This window comes from Tympanuchus pallidicinctus, unplaced genomic scaffold (assembly GCF_026119805.1).
Source record: "Tympanuchus pallidicinctus isolate F22 unplaced genomic scaffold, pur_lepc_1.0 scaffold15, whole genome shotgun sequence".
Classification (NCBI taxonomy): Eukaryota; Metazoa; Chordata; class Aves; order Galliformes; family Phasianidae; genus Tympanuchus; species Tympanuchus pallidicinctus.
The window spans coordinates 11,833,240-11,854,028 of NW_026294669.1; the positions used below are offsets into that span (position 1 = coordinate 11,833,240).

Genomic DNA, 20,789 nt, shown 5'->3' on the forward strand with positions numbered 1-20,789 from the left:
GATGTGAAATACACACAAGACACAGAATGGAGCCTACCTGACCGCTGGCCCCAGCAGAGCTCCCATCCCCACACAGGGAGCTACATCCCAGTCCTGCAGCGCTCCTCAAGCAGCTGTGTCCTTCGCCTCAGTTCTGCTGCAGAGCTGGATATGTAGATGTGCTGCAGCACTTTCCACATGCACTAAAGCTCTGCCTGTCAGCTAACCTGTAGTCGATAGAGTAGCTTGGCCATTGAACCCCAACTAAAAGAATGTGTGCTTCCAGACAGATCTCTTCTGTCCAATCTGACGTATATCCATTGATGTGATGGTTGTTACTTTGGTTTGGATAGCTTCTGTCCTCTTTAGCCCCCTCTCTACCCCATACATAGCTGAACATTCAGCATAGCCCACCACATGTGCCTCTTAAACTCCTATATCCCATACTCCACTCTTGAAGCTCTGTGACAACTGTCTGAAGTTCCCAAACACTGCAGCAGCATTTAGCAACCATCCCTCAAAAATCAGTGCGGCTGAGCAAGGCTCTGGACAGTCTCAGTTCTGGCTGCATTGTGGTAATAATAATTAAAGAAAAAAAAAAAAAAAACCACAAAAAAGTCCATGCCAGTACTTCAGTGCTGTCCTCTCCATGCCCACCAGTGCTGTCTGCTCATTTCCTCTTGAGCACAGACACACAATGTATGCCTAAAACCTTCAGCCGAGCCCAGTTTACAAATTCTAGTACAGCTGTAGGTTTTAAGAATCAGCCAAAATTAATTATGGCAGATTAAGGAACAGCAATGCAGTGCAATGGCCTCTTGTTTAATGCAAGAATCTGATCCAAACCAAGCAATCCCAGCCTCCCACTAAGCTCTTGCTGTCATCTTGTTCCCTATCTCTGCTGTTCTCCTGCTGAGCACCATCATCTGAACACAGTTTATTCAGATGTAGCACACTCTCGCTCAGCAGCTTTGCCTTGGCTGAGACACTGCTCTCTTGAACCATCAGACCGATCAGGTTCCATGTGCTGCAGATGGGGGAAGGGTACTCTTGGACTAGAACAGCCAAGAATGCAAAAGAGTGACGTACATGGCAATAGGCTTTTTATCCCTTCAGTGCTCTAACAATTTGATCAAGGTGGATAAATCAGAGCATGCTCCCCCTGAGCCTTATCATTACACCTATTCGGTTGTTAATTTGCTCCTTTCCCCTCCTCCCTATCTACTCTGCAGTAGCTGTTAGTTGGTAAAGAAGCTGAAGGAACAATTAAGATGCTTCAGAAAAAGCAGACAATTTCCCACATGCAGAGCTGAGTACCCCACAGATGTGACTCAAGATGCTCACATGCTGTTTTCAGGCAAGCGTTCCCAAGGGTCTAGACAAAATTATAAGGATGAGGAGTTTCAGCAGAAATCAGGTTATTTTTAAGTGGAAGGGCTCTAGGGGGTATTAGCAGGGCTCCCTGAAAATGCCATCAACTGCTTGCATGGGGGATCTCACAGGTCAATTGTTTGTAATTAAACAAACTAAGCCTGTACTCAGACTAGACAGGGACTCCGGCAGTAAAGCAACAATGGGGCCAACATCAAGTTGCCTTGGTTGTAAAGCATCTGACGCCTCTCAAAGGCAGAATGTGAACGTGATGCCTGCAGGGAGATCCACCCCCAGAAGACATTGGCAGGTCCCAAGGGCCAGGGTTTGACCCGGATGCTTCAGTCACTGTGCTTCAGCCAAGGAGAAAACCAGGGAGGGAGAAGTGCTGGACGGGCTGCAGCCAGCTCTCAGCTGACACTGGATGTTGCAGCTTTACTGAAGCATAAGACCTCTGTCCAAAATGAGGGTCCAAGAGAAATCTTTCTTTCCACTGTCCCCGTCCTCAATCTATCCCCAGCATCTGTCATTGCACAGAAGAGGATGGAGGCAGCTGAACCGGAATTATGCTAAGCAGCTTGCTGAGACAATTGCTGTCTTTTGGCTGTAACAAAGACTGGACAAATGAGGAAGATGTTTTCATTAGCTGCAACTCACCTGAAACACAACCAGCAGCCAGCTCTCACAAGGTGGCCTGGCAAAGACTCAAGAAATGAAATCCAACAGCAGATTATAAAGACAAATACCAAACAATTAAGTTTGTGATGATCCACCACCTTCTATGAGTCTTCAATATCCAGTGCCACGATCTGCTGTTCTCAGGCACACATCTCTCAGGCATTCATGCTCTGCCAATATTTTAAGACATGCCAGTAAAGCATATTTGAATAGGATTCAACCTGATGAAAAGCAAGTTGTTACTTTCAAAGGAGGTTAGTGACCCCACGAATTGAGCTGATGGCTTCGGTCCAGCAGATGACAATCCATTAAATTGAAGAAAAAAAAATCACCACTACAATCCTGACTGCCAGTAAAGGTGTGAAAGAAAAACGTGGCTCCTCCAGGATGTGCACAATCATCTTTCTGGCAGCCTGAACGGGTGCGGTTTTTTTTGCCTTGCCTTTTCATAAGGCAAAAATATTTAGTCTCTGCTGTTTTCAGTGAAACATTTTAGACACACTAAGCTTATGAAGAGACACATCCCACTTGAACCACATTTAAAACACCTCTTCCTTTCCAGTCATCAACTCTCGGGGAAGAAAAGAAGAAGAAGAAATATTAAGCCAAAGCCCCATAAACAGATTTTTTTCGTCTGAGTGCAAGATGAGCCTGGGAAAAGCAAAACAATTCATCTACCCCAGAGTGGATTGCAGGGAAAGGTTAAGGAATAATAAAGAAGGATTTAGATCACACCACTTTAAACGCATTTATAAGGCAGAAATTCAACACTCAGATAACAAACTCAGTTCACTTTTTACTTCCTCTCTCCTTCCCCTCAACCCCTTAAAGATGCCATACCCTTGCATTTGTAAATTACTTTAATTTAAATACTTCCAGGTTAACAAAACATCTTAACTTTGACATGCTCCAAGTTACAAAACAGAAATAAAACCTCTTGACAAAGGGTAGGAAAAAAATATATCCAAGCCCAAACCCCCTTTTCTAAGCTGGAGTTTATGGTCTGTGAGCTGGCTGCCCTCCAGAGTCTGACACAATGTCTGGAGCACCCAGAGCAGCTGGAATTCATTTTCTTCCTTCAAATCTATGCACTTTCATATGAAGTTGTGTTTTGGCACTGCTGCGTAAGAAAGAGTTCAGTGCAAAAAGTCTAACCCCAGCCATGTTTCTTTGCAACCCAACGCTTGCTGAGCAAACGACAAAAAAAAAAAAAAAAAAAAGGACAAGGAAAAAAAAAAAGAAAAGCCCTTTCCCTTCTCCCACACATACACACACGACTGTACCAAATGGGTCTATTCATGGCTGCTCATAAAAGGGTCACAAGGAGAAATGTTTGCAGATAAAACCAACACTTTTGTTTTTTCTTTTAAACACACACCATGGAGGCCTCTGGAAGGAGCTGGGAACGTCCGAGCATCAAAGTTCTGCTGCTCCTTTCCACCTCCTGCTAGCACTGCTCCATGCAGCCCCACGAGGAGCCCCTCCAGCTGATTGCTGGGGTCCAGACCCCTCGAGCCACCTTCTCCGAGCCAGAGCCTCTGGGAGCCTCAGGTCATGGTGGGTTGGGAGCAGGAGGGAGATGTCCAAGGTGCTCCTGGGTGCCCCGTCACAAAATTGTACACTGGAGTTTGTGGGAGCCTGTGGCTCGATCCCCTCTCCATTTGGTCTTTTTCTTCTTCTTCTGGCTTTTCTCCGGGATCTGTTGCCTGTTTTGGGAGGGAGGGAGGGAGGAAGGGGAATAAGGTGAGGCCAGCAGCCACAAGGCTGGGTCAGACACCTGACTGGGGCATAAACACATATACTCCCATACACCCCTTCCACCAACACGTGGACTATCACACCACACAGCTAACAATCATCGCCTCTGTTTTCAAGGAAAGAGGAAAGCAGCCATATAGAAACATCAAGGCTAAGAGTAGGGACGTATGTCCTGAGAAGTGCCTCCAAGTGCCCTGGGAGAACTGCTACCTGCCTCTCTACTAGAGGGCTACTCAACTCACTTGGGAAACAGGGACGCTCCAAGAAATGCAACATCAACCATCACCCAGAGAAGCTGTGGATGCCCCATTCCTGGAGGTATTGAAGACCAGGCTGGATGGGGGCCTGGGCAGCCTGATCTAGTGAATGGCAGCTGGGTTGGCATTAGGTGCTCTTTAATGTCCCTTCCAACTCATGGCATTCTATGGTTCCATGATTCATTCTACAATTCTGTGATACAGGATGCCTGTCCCGGAAGGATTTGGTTTCAGCTGGCACTGTCTCCTAGCCACTGATGTGGACATGGTTTTGCGTTTTGTTTTTCCATAAAAAGAAATGGCATCTGCTGCCAGCAAGGTTCCAGCCTCCCACGGAACTTGTGATGAGCTCCAGTGCACTGGGAGCGGGATGCGCCCTGTGCCCTTCTCTGTGGCTTTGCCCCAGGAAGATTCTGGCTGGAGCCACAGCCGTCAAAAACACAGCTGCCAGCCCACCTGTGCCATGCTGCAGAAGCCCTCATCAGTCAGGTGGGCTGTGGGCAACCTCATCTCATCTGCTGTTATGCTGGTGCCTTCTCCCTTCTCATTAAAAGATGAGGCACTGCTCAGTCATACTGTTTAAACAGAAATGATGGTGAAATGCTGCGTCAGATCCTCAACAGCTACACTGACAGTCTTGTGCCATCAAATATAATACTCAGTCTTGCCAAGCTGCAATAGCATCAAAAACTTTAGGGGAGCTGTACCTGATCACATCAGCCACTCAGCTCAGTCCAGCACTGCAATTCAACAGCAGGCTGTGTATTTCAAACACCTGACAGGCAGTCTGTGGACTTCAGTTTTACTGCAAGATAAACTACACAGACATAGGCAGTTTCCATTGACTCAGAGCCTAAATAACCAACCTGGAGCTTGAATAGTTTAAGATCAGCCTCTTTGCTATGCATTGTGCTAGGCATTAAGCTGAGCATTTGAACCAAGTTATCAGGACCAGAATGAGACAAATCTGGGGGACAAATCACATGGTGTCCTTGATGCCACAGAAAATTTCATATGGGTAGCAATAACCCTCACTGTAACTACTTTGGGGCATGAGGTAGATCACCTATACTTTAGGTTATGAAGTACATTTTCAGGGCTCAAAGTTAGTGCTGTATCATTACAGTGCTCCATCCAGAATGTGTCTGGAGTCACGTTATGCAGAGAAAGCAAACAGAGCCTCACCATCTTATTTTTGTTATGTTTCATTTTTTTTTTCCCCTAGAGTAGAATAGATTGTGGTAAGAGCTTGCTGTAACAAAAAGTAATATCTAGCCAACTAATGCTGAGTTCCAGAACAGTTGGGAAACAGTTTGGGACATTTCCAACTCTGCTCTGTAGTTCTCCAAAGATTTTCTGCCCCCTGCTTTTCAGATATGTGGGAAGAGTGGGCAGTACCATCTGCTTTTGATAGAGGCTGGCTCGAGGCTGTGCTAAGATATTCACAAGTACAGATACGTTGTGAATAAATGTCTCATGGTTTAATTGCCAAGCAAGGCACTTTGACTGCATGGTGGGGAGGAGCATTATTTCAGCTCAGCACCCTCCCAACACATGAAAAATGAAGGTCCAGAAAAACCTGGCAGACAACCCCTGCCAGAAAAACAAATCTTCTGAGAGATTTGAGGTTATCAATGAGATGCTAAGATGTGCATGCAGCTCTTTTCCTGCGAGGCAGCCAGAATTTTGGACAGCTGTACCTTGCCAACAGCAATGGGAGCTGGGTTCACCCAGAGAGCAGGCATTTGCCAAAATGAACAAAAGCAGCTCATGCCAGAACTGGGAACAAGCCTCTGCTGTCTGAGGAGGAAACCTGTGGCTTAGCCATTAGATCATGCTGTTTTTCATACAAAAAGGCTTAATTTTTTCCATTTAGTGAGCAGAAAATGGTAAAACTCACCTATGAAATTAAAAAAAAAATAGGCAGCTCTTTAAACTCAGAGCAACATGAGACCTTGAGATGAGAAAGCCATAAAAAAACACATTACTGGCTCACAGCTTTTAATATTGGCCTTTTAAAGCGAATTGTTGTAGTAAGCTTTGCTTTCTTCAGTGACTAACTTGTTTTTGGTCATGGTCACAACTAGTTCTCAAACTGTCTAGCACTGGTATCTCACAAAGGCAACATCCTGTTAGTTAACAGTCATGTGCACATACAGAACAAGGAAGATTACTAAAACCCAGAAATCAACTACTCCCAACCAGCCCATCTCACCCCCACCTCCCAAACGTTGCCTCCCCACTCTCCAGCCCAGGACTCCTGCATGTTCCATCCACAGGCACCAACTGCGACAAGTGTTACAGTTTACCTTATTACCCTTACGAGATCATGGAAGGCCTTGTCAACATTTAGAGGTGGGTCCTTGGCACTAGTTTCTATATACGGAATCTGAAGGAGAGAAGTGTACCACAAAAGAGGTAACTATCAGCTTGTACGTTGGAAAAAAACCACTTTCAAAATGAAAAACACTCTCCAGGATGGAGAAACGGGGTATCTAAGATACCAGAGAAGTACCAGTAAACAAAATGTTGTCATGACACTGCTGTCAACATCTTTATTCTTAAAGAAAGCTTGGATCTAGGGAAGAGTGATCACAAGACTCCATGTAGCCAGATGTTCTCTCTTCCTAGTTGTGTTTGTAGACACAGCAATTGCTGATGGTGATTGAAAGATGAGTACTTGCCAAAAATTCTTGTTTGCCACATCTTATTAGGATAGCGGCATGAATATTTCATGACTAAAATTCCCATTTGGTGTAAAATGATCTTCTTCTTCAAAGTCTAACAAACAGATGGAGCCTCCTAGAGCGCTTGTCCAGCATGCTGGCAGATTGATAAAATTGCCCTCTTATGAAGCATTTACACGCACATCCTTTTCCAAAGTGTGTACATACTGATGGGTGCAACGTGTTGAGCTGTAGTTTCAGTGTACTGGCTCTTACAGCAGTGAGTTTACTTGGGGAGGGAATGAATCTGCCCTGCCAAACTCTCATCGTGCCTTGTTTAGAAACACAGAGCAGTTTGCCATCCAAGCACAGCAAGCTGCCAAAAGGTCTCAGGCTTGTTTGCTCTTACCTTTACCTGTTCATTAAGCACCTCCTACGGGAGATGTTACCTCCCTCTGGGTATTCAAGATTTCTGGAATTTAGAGGTGATTAACAAATTATCGTGTGATCTACACCAATCCAAGAGCAACTTCTCAGGCTAAACAAGTGTGAAAAATGCAGAGCTAGAATGGTGGGCCAGATTTATATAGACTTCACAACCCTTTAACTACATTATCTTTAACAAGTCTATTTCATGCGGGCACCTGGATGTACTTCCTAACTTCTGACTCTGCTTTTTCAGTCCCAGAGGTTGTGCTTTCTTTCCTCATTTTGAACATTCACATTTCTCACTGTTTGCATACAGCTTTGTACACATGACTTTGTGACAGCCACAGATTTGCTGTAGCCTGGCATGCAGTAGAGCTTCTAGTTCCAGTAACGAACTGACCCTACTCCGAGGGATCTCTATAGCTACTGCTTTGTGGTAGACTAAAGCGCAATTGCAAATGTTCAATTCTAAGAAAAATACTTTAATTCAGCTCCACATAAGCAGGTAATTCAATTCTGAATGCCTGTAGTGGTACTTAAAGCAAGCAATTAAACAATTTTACAGACTTACATTATGTTTTGTTGCCATTTCTCTTCCCTGTTCTCTTGTAATTTTCCGTAAATGCATTAGATCAACTTTGTTTGCCACCAAAATCATTGGAAAGGACTCCCTGGAAAAAAGAAAATGAAACAGTTATTAGGAAGCTACAATACAAAACACTAAGTCTAAGTTTCACTTTCTAATACTGACATCAAGCATTTTCAGCTACAGATGTACCATGTAATTATAAGGAAATATAAGGATAGATCATACAAACATATATCAGCCCCCACATTGAACTACTATGCACGTTCATAAAAATTTACCTTGACAACATGCACACATTCACCCTTATTTCACAGGGATTTCAGGAGCTTATTAAATGCCATCATAATGCTGAGTAATGGAGTGAACTACAGAGTTAGTCTGCCACTATAGAAGGAAATTAGGCATGGAAGCAAATCTTGAACAAAGAAACAGGACTCTTTTATAACAGTTAAGGCATCTCAATAGCAGCATACCTTATAGCTGCTCATCACTGCAAGGTAAAAACAAAAAAGGTCACAGGAATTGCTGTCAGTTCATTTCCTGTGGAGAACAGCGCAATGCTTATCCACTCTAAACAACCATAGGGGAAGAAAAGACAGACTTGGAGTTCACACTTAGGGTGACATCAAATTGGGAAGAAAATGATGGGACAATGACTGTAATTACCCCAAGACCAGCAATGGTAGCTGGGAGGAGGCTGTTCTGGGAACAAGAACCAGGTCTTGCTACATTTCCAGATGCTATTATCTACTATCTTCTGCTTCTTATCACTGAGCAAAAGCATGATGAACAACAGTTCTTCTGTACCAAAACCATCTTGCTTGGTATTACTACTCAGTATTTCTTTACCAGGAATATAAGTGATTGTCTTCAGACGCTACAAGGGAAGAGTTGTACAGGCTTTCCTGACAAGGCATGTGGATGATGGTAAAGGTCTGTGCAGCTCCAGGGATTACACTGAGCCAGATCGTGCTACGGGATGTGCTGGCAGCATGGCTCCTTCCTGCTGCACCTCCCATACGAGAGCCTCTCCTCCAGCTGCATTACGTAGAGCAAAGCTGTGCTGCATGGCCTTTACCCGCTGTTATGAAGGAAGAGGTAACTGCCAATAACTGATGTTATTGTTAATTATTCTCTTATTGTTAGCTTTAAGCCCTCCTAAAATGATTCTCACACAGCAGTGTTCTCTGCTGTAACAGAGCTGATTTTATTAGAGTAAGGAGCAGCTGGCTGCACTCACTGCTGTATAAAAGATTTCCCTGGATTTTCAAACGGAGTTTCTGTGTCATTTTTCATTGAGATGATAAGGGCTCCATCTTCTCCCTGGCATGTTGCCCATTGCTCTGGCTGGAAATGCACTGTACTGTACTCTGCATTTTAAATGGATCTTACAGTTATTGATTCTGATAACGTGCATTCGATTTAACATTTACACCTGAGCATTGATACATCTTGACTCTCTATTCTGGAGCAAAACACTTGCTTGGATTATTTGATTCCTTTTGGCTTGTGACATACTGGTAAGAGAAGGATTACATTTGGATAGCATCTCATTTGCCTTGTTTACACTGGGCATAAAACTCTGCGGGGACTTTGCTGTGAGTTGTGTGACTGCTATTTGGACAAGCTGCTACAGTTGGAAGCTTTACTGTAATTAAGATTATGGAGAGAAAAAGGACAGAGGTTTTAAGCAGCAGCCTGCAATTGCTTTAGATCTGGAGTCCTCAAAACTGACTGCTAGCTTGAAAACCTGGGCACATGCCTGGCAGGACGTTTTTTTTATTTATGCTGTTCAGAAAAATACTGCACAATCTCTGCATGAAGCATTACACTCCTGGTGTTATATGCTCCAGCGTGGGGAAACACAAGCAGTTTCACGAGGCTGTTTCACTTCCTGGTTCTCACATGCTGCTGCTTGTTTGTACGGCATAAGGAGGGCTAGAAGTTTCAGTCCAAAGCAAAACAACGAACACTGCATCCTATTTTCACAAAGCTAAGTTAGACAAAACCAACACCTGCTTGCAGCAGGTTACAGGAAACACTTTGCTGTCTTCCTCATCTTTCACAAGCAGGGTGAACTTGCCCTAAGCCAACAGTGAAGGAAACACCATCATTATCTGGGAGGCAGACTGAGTGACTGACGTTTTTGTTCATTTAGATGAAATCAAAGGGTGGATTTTCCTCTACTTTCTACTCTCACGGGCTCTGTTGTGGACGCTTTACTGGAAGAGCTGTCAGCTGTGAACCTCACATGATACGCATCCACCCTTCCTGTGGGGAAGTTATTCAGAGCTGTGAAAGGAAGCCAGCAACAAGGTCCGAACCCTCCGGTGGCTTTTCTTGATGACTTCCATAATTAACAGTTATTATGAACGGAACAACTAAATGTTTAAAAGCTGTAGACAAACAAGGCTTAATTCACACTCCACCTAGTGTGGAAGGACTCACCATCCCTTGAACTGGGAAGGGAAGAGGGAGTTATCTGAAAGACAAGACCCTGGTAGCTTCCTTTAGGTCTGTCAGGATGGGTTTGCTCACCATAGTAATCCCCCAGTGCTAATTTCTCCCACATGTACACAGGGAGTGGAGCAGCCGACCAGTCTTGCTTTCCCCCACCCTGCTGAGATGTTTCATTCATTGAAAACAGCTGCTACATAGCACAACGCATTAACTGAATTTATCCCCTTTTGAGAAACACAATTCCTCCCAACCTGAGGCATTTTCCCCTCCAAGATATTTGTTCCCAGGCCCATATCATGTAGAACCTTTTAAGGTTTGTTTGGTATGACCAGGCACTCTGGCTGGAGCTTTTCTCTTCCAAAACCATTTCACTTCACTATAGGATTCCATCCATCAAACTTTTCCAAACGTGAAATGCAAATAAGAAAGTTATCATAAAGGATATATCTTATCCCACATGCAGACCTACAAACCTACAAAGAGCACACAAGAAGCTGCCCTGAAACAAGCAGGAGGTGGACTTCAGGGACTGAAGCCTCTCCACAGCAGGGCTGGAGAGCGCCAGTGGTGCAGCACCCACCTGTCTTTGACTCTGAGGATCAGCTGGTGGAAACGGTCCACATGCTCAAAGCTGGCCTTGTCTGTCACAGAGTAGACTATAAGGAAACCATCTCCAGTCCTCATGTACTGCTCCCGCATAGCGCTGAACTCCTCCTGGCCTGCCGTGTCCAGAACTAGGACAAAAGAGAAAGCTGTTTAGTTACTGAGTGAAACAGCAGCTGCTGTGCTGCATGGCCCTTCTGCCTCTTGCTGGACATGTCCTCCCGAAGGCTGCAAGATTCTGTAAAAGCAAGTTGGAGGAAGAAAGTGCTATAGAAGAGGGCTATATGGATATTAGTTTCATTCAAAGTATCAAATCTTACCCACGGAACCTGGGGAACTACTTCTCTGGCAAGATATGGCTCTAAGTGTCCTGCAGCCCAGCCCTCTAACCCTCTTCCTCTTCCTGCTCTCACTGATCCTTGCATGGAAAAGCAAAGAGCAAATAAATGACAATTTAAATGTCAGGGACAACCCAGAGACTGTGGTGAAGCAGAGCTGGGAGATAACCTGGAGTGACAGCTGCATGCATTTTCCCTTTCTCACTGCCTGGATATTATTTCTACACAATTATGTGCTTTCAGAGCAAGATGGTACAGAGCAGGAAAACTGTTTTCACCTGTACAGCTGCAGAGTTAGCATCTACTGCCCACGAGTGACAAGGAAAGCCCTGGGCACTTGTAGATGGAGACAGTGTCAGGTATGTACTGCTGACAGAGCAGCAGGGCTTGATGCGAGTTTTTCTAGTCCAAGCAGGCCCACAGTCCTAGGAAGACACTCCCTGCAGGGTAACTACTCCAGCTGCCCTCATTTCCAGATGAGGCTTGGATAAAGCCCACTTCACTGCCAGCATTACATGCTGAATCAGCAAGGGTGGCCATGTGGGGACATGCTCAACATGCTACACAGCACACCACAATACTCTGTGTCTAGAGGAAAGGCAGCTGTGCTGGAGGAGGTACTTGGCAATGGCAGACCCCTTAAAACTCCTCAATTGTATTCATTTGCCTCCCCTCACTTCGAAAACCTGAAGGATAAAAAGAGCTTCTAGGCTCTTACAAAGAGCCCAAGATTGGGGCTTATTTGCTGAGTAGCTAGAACATACTACTCAGTCACGAGTATCCTTTCATAGCTTTCTATCCCACTTCCCTCCCTTAAGTCTAGGAAATAAGGGTCTCAGCTCAAAGGCATCCAGGCTGTTTCTAAGGACTGTAGAAAAAAAGAGAACAGGAAGGAAGAAGAAAAGAAGATAAAAGGAAGAAAAGAAAAACAACCCAAAGACACTGCATGCACTGGTGAATTTCTACACCCCAAGCAGAAGAGCTACTATGGAAGAAGGCCAAGACTACGCAGCTGGAATGGAAGAGGAAATCAATCCTTCCTATCCACCCAACCTGTAAGGAGAGGTTGGGCTGCCCTCATCTGACTCTTGAACCAGCTGGAAGCGATGGGAGCTGACTGCCAGCCCTACATACACTCCCTTCCCTTCTTACACACACACACGCACACACCCAATGTGTGGAGGAGTGGGACAGCTTGTAGCAGTGGGCTGGGCTCTCCTGCCATTCTCCCCCCTTCCTAACACTAAACACAAACAGGGCTGCTGTGTCAGCAGCCACTATTTACAGGGAATTCATTTGCAGCACTCTTGGAAAGGAGAACAAGCCCAGACAGCACTGAAAATGGCACTTTGGAAATTTAGGCAGGAAAACACGCGGCAGAAAAAGTTAATTTCCCATTCACACAAATTTAAGGGTCACAGATTTGGCCAGAAGTCATCCCTGCTTCAGCTTTAGATGTGCTCTTCTTAAAGACAGCCCTCTATATCCTAATGGTTTTCACAATTTGTGTACCACAGAAATCAGAGCGGAGAGTACAATTGGGATCCTTTTGTAGAGAGAACTCAGTCACATCCTGGAAAGCATCAGCTCCAAAAGAGGGCTAGAGGCAAGCAGCTTTGATTCTAGCGTAATGCTCTGGCATAAAACCTTAAGGACAGTAATATACTGAAATGGGAAAGCAGCAAGCAGAAATCTTGGGAAGGTGAAACATGGAAGGTGATTTGGCTGGCTTCCCAACAGGGTGAGGAGATTTAGGACTTCAGCTAGCATGCTTCCTCTTAAAATCCTAGTTTTTGCAAACAGGATGTCAGGAGACTTAGAAATAATCATAAGTAGAAAAGAATTGTGAGCTTCTATTCCCTTGGTGCTCTTTAAAATCAGCACTTGGTACTCTGACTGTCAGTTGCCACCCTGGCAACACATAAAAGCCAAAGTGGAAATAAGGCTGGAGGAAGGCACAGCGGGTTTCTCCTGCCTCGTTCTTCCAAGAACTGAAATCAAACTCATGGACTGTGCAGTACAGAGAGGGCCTTCCGACAGCATGTGTGGTTTAGTTTCCACAAACTTCACTGAAGAGGAAGGAAGGAGAAACTCTAATGAAAACCTATGGGTGAGCAGTGAGAAGCCAACAACTATCTGAATTAGGAAGAGACATCCAAAGTAGGCAACGCGAAAGTCTTATTACAGAGCTTTAATGCAAATCAGCTAGAGAATAAACTAAGAGCAATTAGCCTTCAGAGACTAGCATGAGATTTCTTGCTCTGTGAGTGAAAGGTTGCTAAGCAAAGAGATAGCCTTTTCTGCTTTCCACCTGTAATTAACTCTACGTTAATCCTTAGAGCTTTACACACCATTTCGCTGTGAGTTGTGATGGGTTGGATAAGAGCATGGCTGCTCAGAGAAAGCACATCTGAGTAGACATAGGAACCTAGAAAGCCCAAAATAGAAGCACTATAGATGTTTTCTGTGTGGCAAATCTCTATAACTGAGAGTGCTCTGAGCGCCCATCCAGAGACACAGACATGTAAATCTAAGCCAAGGACAGAGACATACCAACTATGAAATTCAAGCCAATGACATTACTTTTCCCAAAGCTTCCACTGGATTTAGCTCAGATTAAATAATGGCATTCCCAGCCTTGAGGCAGCTCAGATCTGGTTGTGCAGGAGAGTTCCTCTTCATCCACACCAAGGCAACACTCCCTCCTGTGTCTTTATCTGTACATTGGGCAATCAGGTATACAGACCAACATGAGAGTTCCTCCATTGCCTCACCAAAGGGGCCAAAGGAGACAAGACAGGCACTTAAAGCACATTAAATCTTTTTCCTATCTTCCATTCAAAAAAAAGTAACATACTAGTGGCATCCACACATAGCTGTGGCCAGACCCAAAAGCAGCTCTCAGAACACCTTGTATTCTAGAAAGGTGGTTGTGCACCACACAGCTCAGGGAAGGACAGCTCGTCATGCCCACACTGATTTCCTGCTCAGAAAGGCAAGTATAGTGTGCATGATCTGATTTTTGCAAGCAGTCCCTTCAACTACGTACACAAAGCCTACGTGCAAACCTTTAAGGGGCCGGATGGGTCTGCAGGCAGACAGAGCCAGGGAAAGGAGCAGCAGCAAGAAGTCTGACTCCAGGCATTTTCTGCCTCCTCAACAACTTAATGCAAAATACAGAAAAAGTCCCTGGAGCAAAGAGCAGAACTAGGAATGTGGCACCATCAGGGGAATGCTGTCATCATGGGCTACAGAGCCAGACTCTTCTTGGCACTTCTCTTTGAGTCTTGATTTTCTCTTTGCACAGCAGCTCTGCTTCCAAAGGTGGGGCCAAAGAATCTCCATTTCCAGCTACTCTGTGGCTTGGTAACTCTGGTCAAGGGAAATTTAACTTGAACTGACAAGACAAACCTAACAGTTTCAGGCTGAAGAAAGTTATGTCCAATCTTTACCCTTCCATCAGCAGCAGTCTGGTAGAGAGCAGTCCTCAGAGACATTTGGTTAGCTGAGAAATTGGTATTTTGGGAGCTGAGCAGACAGGGCAGAGGGGCCCCACAGCTTGTATGTTGCATTCCTGCACCCCAAATCACCCTGCAGAGATATAGAAGGTGCTTGTGCCACAGGCAAGGAGAGGCAAAGTGCTCTGCTTGATCTCTTTGATTGTCAATGGTCTGCTGAGATACAGCCACACTGCCCCTAGTGTGAGAACCTTCCACAGGGATAAACATGTGATGGGAAACACTGGGGTTCTCATAAGCCCTTCTTCTGTGCCCTAAATACACAGTTGTTATAACGTGGAAAACCCAAGTACTTGAATTCTTGCCCTTTCTTTAAGGAAAGAGAAAAAGGGAGTCTTCAGAAGAAAGGCTGCCACATCAACATACAGAATAAAGATGGGAGCCCTTAAAGGAGTTCTTTCTCTAACAAAGGGCAAGTATTCAAAAGCCTTGTGTTTTCCATGTTGCAACACCAAAATTTTCCTGGCAGGAAAAAAAATATCCCCACAACCCAAGACAAAAAGCCCTCTTCAAGGTTGCAAAATCCAAGCGATCAAGGGAGGAAAAATACTGTGTACACAAATGAGAGAATGAAAGCACAAACTTTACTTGAATTTTAATTATTTCAATGACATTACCCAAAGTTTAAAGAAATAAAACAAGTGAGCTGCAAAGCAACCATTTTGCCTGCAAGTCTAAAGTGACCTCTGCTCTCCCTCTGGCCTCATGGCTGAATTGTTCCCAAGCTTCCCAAAGAGAAAAGCAGACAGCCTGTCCAGAGATGACTAGCAGCAAAAACCCTCTGCAAAAAGGAATGCATGGGTGACATAGGTGGAGAGAACAGAAAGAGAACCCAGAGAAAAGGACAGTGCTTGCTGCTATTCCATGGGGATGCACAGCAGGTCCAGCCCAATGCAAGGACACACAGGGACTGAGATGGGGACTTGTAAAAAGAGAGAGGAGGAAAAAAAAAAAAAAGAAAAGAAAAAAGGGAAAACTAAAGATAAGTAGTAGGAAGACAACTTGTGGTCAGTGGGAATTTCATCTTAAAGATTCTGGTTGAAGGAAAGAGGAGAAAGAGACCACAGTTACCCAACACACAGGCACAATTCCTTGCTCTGCTGCTACCAACTGGCACAGCTCTACCAGCAGCTAAGGGTTTAGCCCAATTCATCACCATGCCCAAGCCATCTGTCTGTGGCCACCACTTCCTCTCCTCATCACCACCTTTTTACCTCCACATGGTTTACGAACTACAAGAAATTTGGAACCATTGGGAATTTTTCCTGTATTGATACTCCACTTTTGGTTTCATGCCCAGATGAATAATTCCAGATTGACACTTCACAGCCACATCAAAAGAATCCTCTGCTAAGTCAGCCTGCACGCAGAAGGGAGCATGCCAAATTAATGACAGCAACTCAACTGGAGCAACACCTAATCAAAGCAGATTAACCCTGGTCCCCACTTAATTCTGACCTGATGCTTCTACACAGCACCTGCATGTGGATGCATTTAACCAAGAACATCACCATGCTGATTTCAGTATGAACAGCAAGGAATAAATGAGGATAACACATGCAGAGAAAATTGGAGGCTGATCTCAAAGCCTTGTTGGAGATGCAGAAATCTAAAACAAGGGCTAGCCACAAGCTGCCTGTACATCTCTTATGCAAGTTAAGTGCCTTGTTCCACTCTATGGCACTCGTCCTCCAAAGAGTGAATTGATGGTCCCAGAAAACTGATGTTAAGGCCACCAATCAAGTATTTCTGCACTCAGCAGCCAAGCTGGACTTGAATACACCAAGTACAGGTTGCTCAGTGTCCTGGGAGGCATGAAATTATCACAGATTCTTCTCTCTTAAGAGCATAAGGACAGATAACTCACCCATGCCAGAGAGGAAATGGGTAAAAGATGAGTATGACCTCAGGCTTGTCTCTAAGGTCTAAAATCTGAAATAAAAGCCCATTCTGTTTAAGTCTACTATCAATGAGAGACTTCAATGGAAAACAAAAAAACCCAAGTCAAACACTTAATCAAGCTGCCACCTGGGGCTATAATGCTATCAAATGTGTAGGTTTTCACAGAGGGAAGCTGAATAGCACAAGGTAGGGATTTTTTAGTGCATTTTTTGTTAATTTTGTTTTTAACCAACATAATGCTAGTTCAGATATTAAATGCTGGACACTTTGTACAGAACTGCTCAGGCTACAGCCAGGAAGAGAACGGCCTGTATGTTTTTTGTTTTTTTTTTTTTTTAATTTATTAAGTTGTTGGATGCCAATATATATATATATATATTTTAATCAACTATTTCTACAAACTTAGAAACTTATGGTACCCCTCACACTACGCCCTCACTAGGCAGCCTTATCTTCTGTTTCCTATTTTGAAGGTGGGCAGGGTGAGGCAAAAGTCTCTGCTGGTTACCTCCCTTTCCTCCCCCACAACAAGCTCTGAGGAAAAAAAAAAACAAACAAAAACACACAAAAAAACCATAAAGAACTTAGCCATAAAGCCAACTGGAATGTCTAGAATTCATCATGATGAATCTGTACCCTTTCTATCACAATTGTCCCTAATTTTATACCCAAATTGATTCACGCAGCCATGTGTAACCACAAAAAGAGCAGCTGCCCAAGCGTATGAGAATGTCTTAGATCCAAGTCCCATGACACAGAGCTGTGGCAGGAGACACATGTGATAGTCAGTCTTCAGGCCCTGTTTCTACTGGGCAGATGCTAAAGGCTAAGCTTATGCTTGTTGGAAAACAACCTCCTTCCACACTCCCACTTCAGGTCAGATTTTTCTTGGATAAAAATGTTCAGTGAAAGATCCCTGAAAGGCTGCTTCAGTCAATACCAACGTGTACAGTAATTGATACCAAAAGAATAGAATATGAGGCATACCAGAGAAAAATAAAGGTAATTAATTTTAAAGGGTTGGATTATGGACTAAAGAGATATACATGAGAGAATGGATTTAATTTATAACAGGATCTTTTTATTTATTTATTTTTTAAAGCAGCACTAGCATTTAACAAACAAGTTACAGAAGTACATTATGTGATGGCCAACTGAGAGCAGGTATCTCTGATGCAGATAACATCATGAGACATACTTGCAAGGGAATATTTGTGAAGTAGATGTCCATTAGTGACCAACTGTGACATGTAAATGAGCAAATGTTGGCAAGATTAAGTCATATTTAAAAAAAAAAAAACAAAAAACTGAGTTAAGGCTGTTCTTTAACACCTTGGAGGTCATGGGGGCCATCCGTACTCAAAAAATTACATCTGATAAACCCTTAAAAGTACAACTAAGATCTCAACTAGACTGAATTTCTGGCCTTCAGGGTAAATTGTGTAACCCTCCATGTTCCACCAATGATGCCAATCTCTTGTTTTTCCTGTCCTCATACACCAATTTTACATATGTTAAGACAACAGTCATTTTGAATGTCTTCATGGTAAGACTGTTGAGGTAGAAGCCTGCTGCAAGTCAGCTTAGATTTGGTTCAGTGCACTTGGGTAACTAAGGCACAAAATACTTGCTTACTTCATGCACAACCTAATTATTATATAAAGCCAAACAAAATTTTTAGCATTTTGACAGCAAGACTGCCCTTAGAGCTCTCATCTGTCTTATGCAGCACAAACAGAAAAATCACAGTTTTAGGTAAAAACACAGCTTCTTTCTCACTTGCAGAATCAAATGGGTGGGTGTGTTTTTTTGCTCTGTGGTTGTGGGTTTTTTTAATTGAAAAATTAATTAAAAAAAAAAACCAAACAATTTTTCTTCAGAGAACTGAAAAACCCAAGTTACAGAAGCTCTTTAGACTGCTACTCATATTTAAGTGATATAGGTAACTAGATATGAGAACATCACACCTGCAAGATGGGAGTTGAGAGATACTACAATTCTTCCCTGTCAGTGGATGAGCTCTGATTAAATGCTCGTTCTAGTTATAGCCCTTATTCAGTTGCCCTCTTACCAGTATTTCCCAGGACATAAGCTATCTACCAGGGATGCTTACCCCAAATGTCATTTTCAGCATGGTATAACCATGCACAGACATAGCCTAAAGCTCCATGCTGTGGAGTTCACAGTTGGCAGAGCTGTGGGGTAGTAGTTTTTGAAACACAGCCAGCTACAGCAATCACCCGTGCAAACTGTACTAATCACCCGAGAAGACACTGTACTAATGGGAAAGTCTAGAGTTTCTCAGCAAAACAACACAGCAGCTCAGCATTACCTACGAGAAGAAAGCATAGATTTAACTAGAAGTTATATGCTATTTTCTTCCCTGCAGCACTGTTGAAGCACATGGCGTGCTCCCTAAAGCCTGTTTAGGTCAACTCTACCAGAGGAGGTCACCACAGTGGCTCACAGCCTGTCCACACAACCCTAACAAATCCTTCTTGCTAAATGCAAAGGATTGAAATAGGTGCCCTTTGGTCATTCTGAAGACTGACAAGATAGATGGAAGCAGCCTGGAAACCACCACTCAACACAATCTAGTGGTTTTCACACTCCTTCAAGAAACAGCTCTATGCAGAACTGGAACCAATGCAGACAGAAGTAGAAGCTTTTCTGGAGATCAGCTGCAGACCACATGCTACTGTTCACAGGACAGCTTGTAATAAAATCCCTGGCAGACTGCAGCACAGGAGGAACACAGAAGTACAACATGCTGTGGAAGATACTGAGGTCTACCTGTTCTCACGTTTAGCAAGAAAGGGGACCACAAGTGTGGCTTGCTCACCGTCAAGAATTGCCCATTGCCCGTCTATTTCTGTGTGCTTCAGGTAGGAATCTTCAATGGTTGGGTCATAGTCTGGCACAAAAATCTTTTGGAAGAACTGAATGGTGAGAGCACTCTTCCCCACGCCGCCATCTCCAACCACCACCAGCTTGTACGTGGGGAGGTTTTCGCTGGGAACAGCGCTGGTAGCCATGTTTCCACTGTGCTAAACCTGCTGGAGAAAGAGACCATCTCTGATTACTTGTTAGTGAAAAACAAGAGCAATGTGCATGAGGCAACTCTGACCACGTGCCTGAGAAGTGAAGAAGAGCTCCACGGCTGGGAACCAGGGGTTCTCCCCTCCATGCTAGCACTCACAGTCTTTCTGGCCCACAGCAAAAGCGTGTGCCCTCCCAACAGCTCCCTCACATTCCAGGCCCATCACTTCCATGGGCAGACAGCACCAAGCTGCAGTTCATTTACACAGGTCCCAGTCTATAATGCTAGCTAATCGTCACCAAACACATCCTGCTGGCAGACAAGAACACACTTAACTGCTTTCCTCTCTCTCAGCCTCAAGTCTGAGAAATGAAAACCAAGAAACACGCACAGAGGGCAGCAAGCCAGGAGCTACAGGTGTTTTTTGTTTTGCTCTTTTGGAAAAAAAAAAAAACTGCCCTGGCAGGAAGGCTGGTTTTGTGGCTGTGACACAGCCATGAGAATCAAGAGATGAGCTTCCCCTTGTGTGTGGCCTGTCCCCCAAGATGACAGCAGAAGAATTGATTTTTTTTAAGAGACAAAACAAAGTCACTGGGTGCAACTGGGCAGCAGCACATGTGAGTGCAAAGAGGCTGTGTTGGAGGGAATGCTCAGACTGTCATAAACTATCAGCATCCTGACTGGTATCCACATTAAGCTACCAAGAGCTTGTTGGGGGTTCCCAGTAACTGTAGGGATTTTTCTCAACTAAGAGCACTTCCTAGCTTTGTTGGCTGGCAACGCTAATCATGGCAGGGGGTTGGAACTAGACGGTCTTGAAAATTCCCTCCAACCTCAGCCATTTTATGATTATGACCCTCCAAGTTTAGTCTTCGCTTTCTCTAGTTCTGTCCCAAAGCACTATTTCAGTTTATTGCAGATTACTGAACCATAAAGGCAGTTCTCACTTACAGTGCTTGGGAGTCCTGAGTTCCTTATTATATAGCAAAGATCCTACCCTTCAACAAAGAGCTTTTCACAGCTCTGCTAACCAGCTTCTCCCCCCCACTATACACCCATGCATTCAGGCAAACACATGAAAGGAAGCAAAATAAAATCAGATGTGAATATTCGAATTTGAGTTTGTTTTACTTACGGAAAAAAGATTCTCAGGCCAAAGCAGCCTGTAGAATCTAAGATGTAATAAAAAATGTATCCCCTG

General features: G+C 44.1%; 1 protein-coding gene across 6 annotated transcripts in view; it reads right to left on the minus strand.

Annotated features, from left to right (window-relative positions):
- Positions 1 to 2,811: 2,811 nt before the first annotated feature.
- MRAS (muscle RAS oncogene homolog) overlaps positions 2,812 to 20,789 on the minus strand; it is a 34,758-nt gene continuing 16,780 nt past the window's right edge. For 5 of the 6 annotated variants that reach the window (XM_052675617.1, XM_052675611.1, XM_052675616.1 and 2 more), the window contains exons 2-6: positions 19,391 to 19,604; positions 10,768 to 10,921; positions 7,710 to 7,809; positions 6,353 to 6,432; positions 2,812 to 3,734 (exon numbers count right to left, since the gene is read on the minus strand). In XM_052675617.1, coding sequence (XP_052531577.1) covers positions 3,635 to 3,734; positions 6,353 to 6,432; positions 7,710 to 7,809; positions 10,768 to 10,921; positions 19,391 to 19,583 — 627 coding nt within the window. In that variant the 5' untranslated portion in view covers positions 19,584 to 19,604 and the 3' untranslated portion in view covers positions 2,812 to 3,634. The remainder of the gene's footprint in view (positions 3,735 to 6,352; positions 6,433 to 7,709; positions 7,810 to 10,767; positions 10,922 to 19,390; positions 19,605 to 20,789) is intronic. The other variant, XM_052675612.1, reaches the window with a different exon arrangement.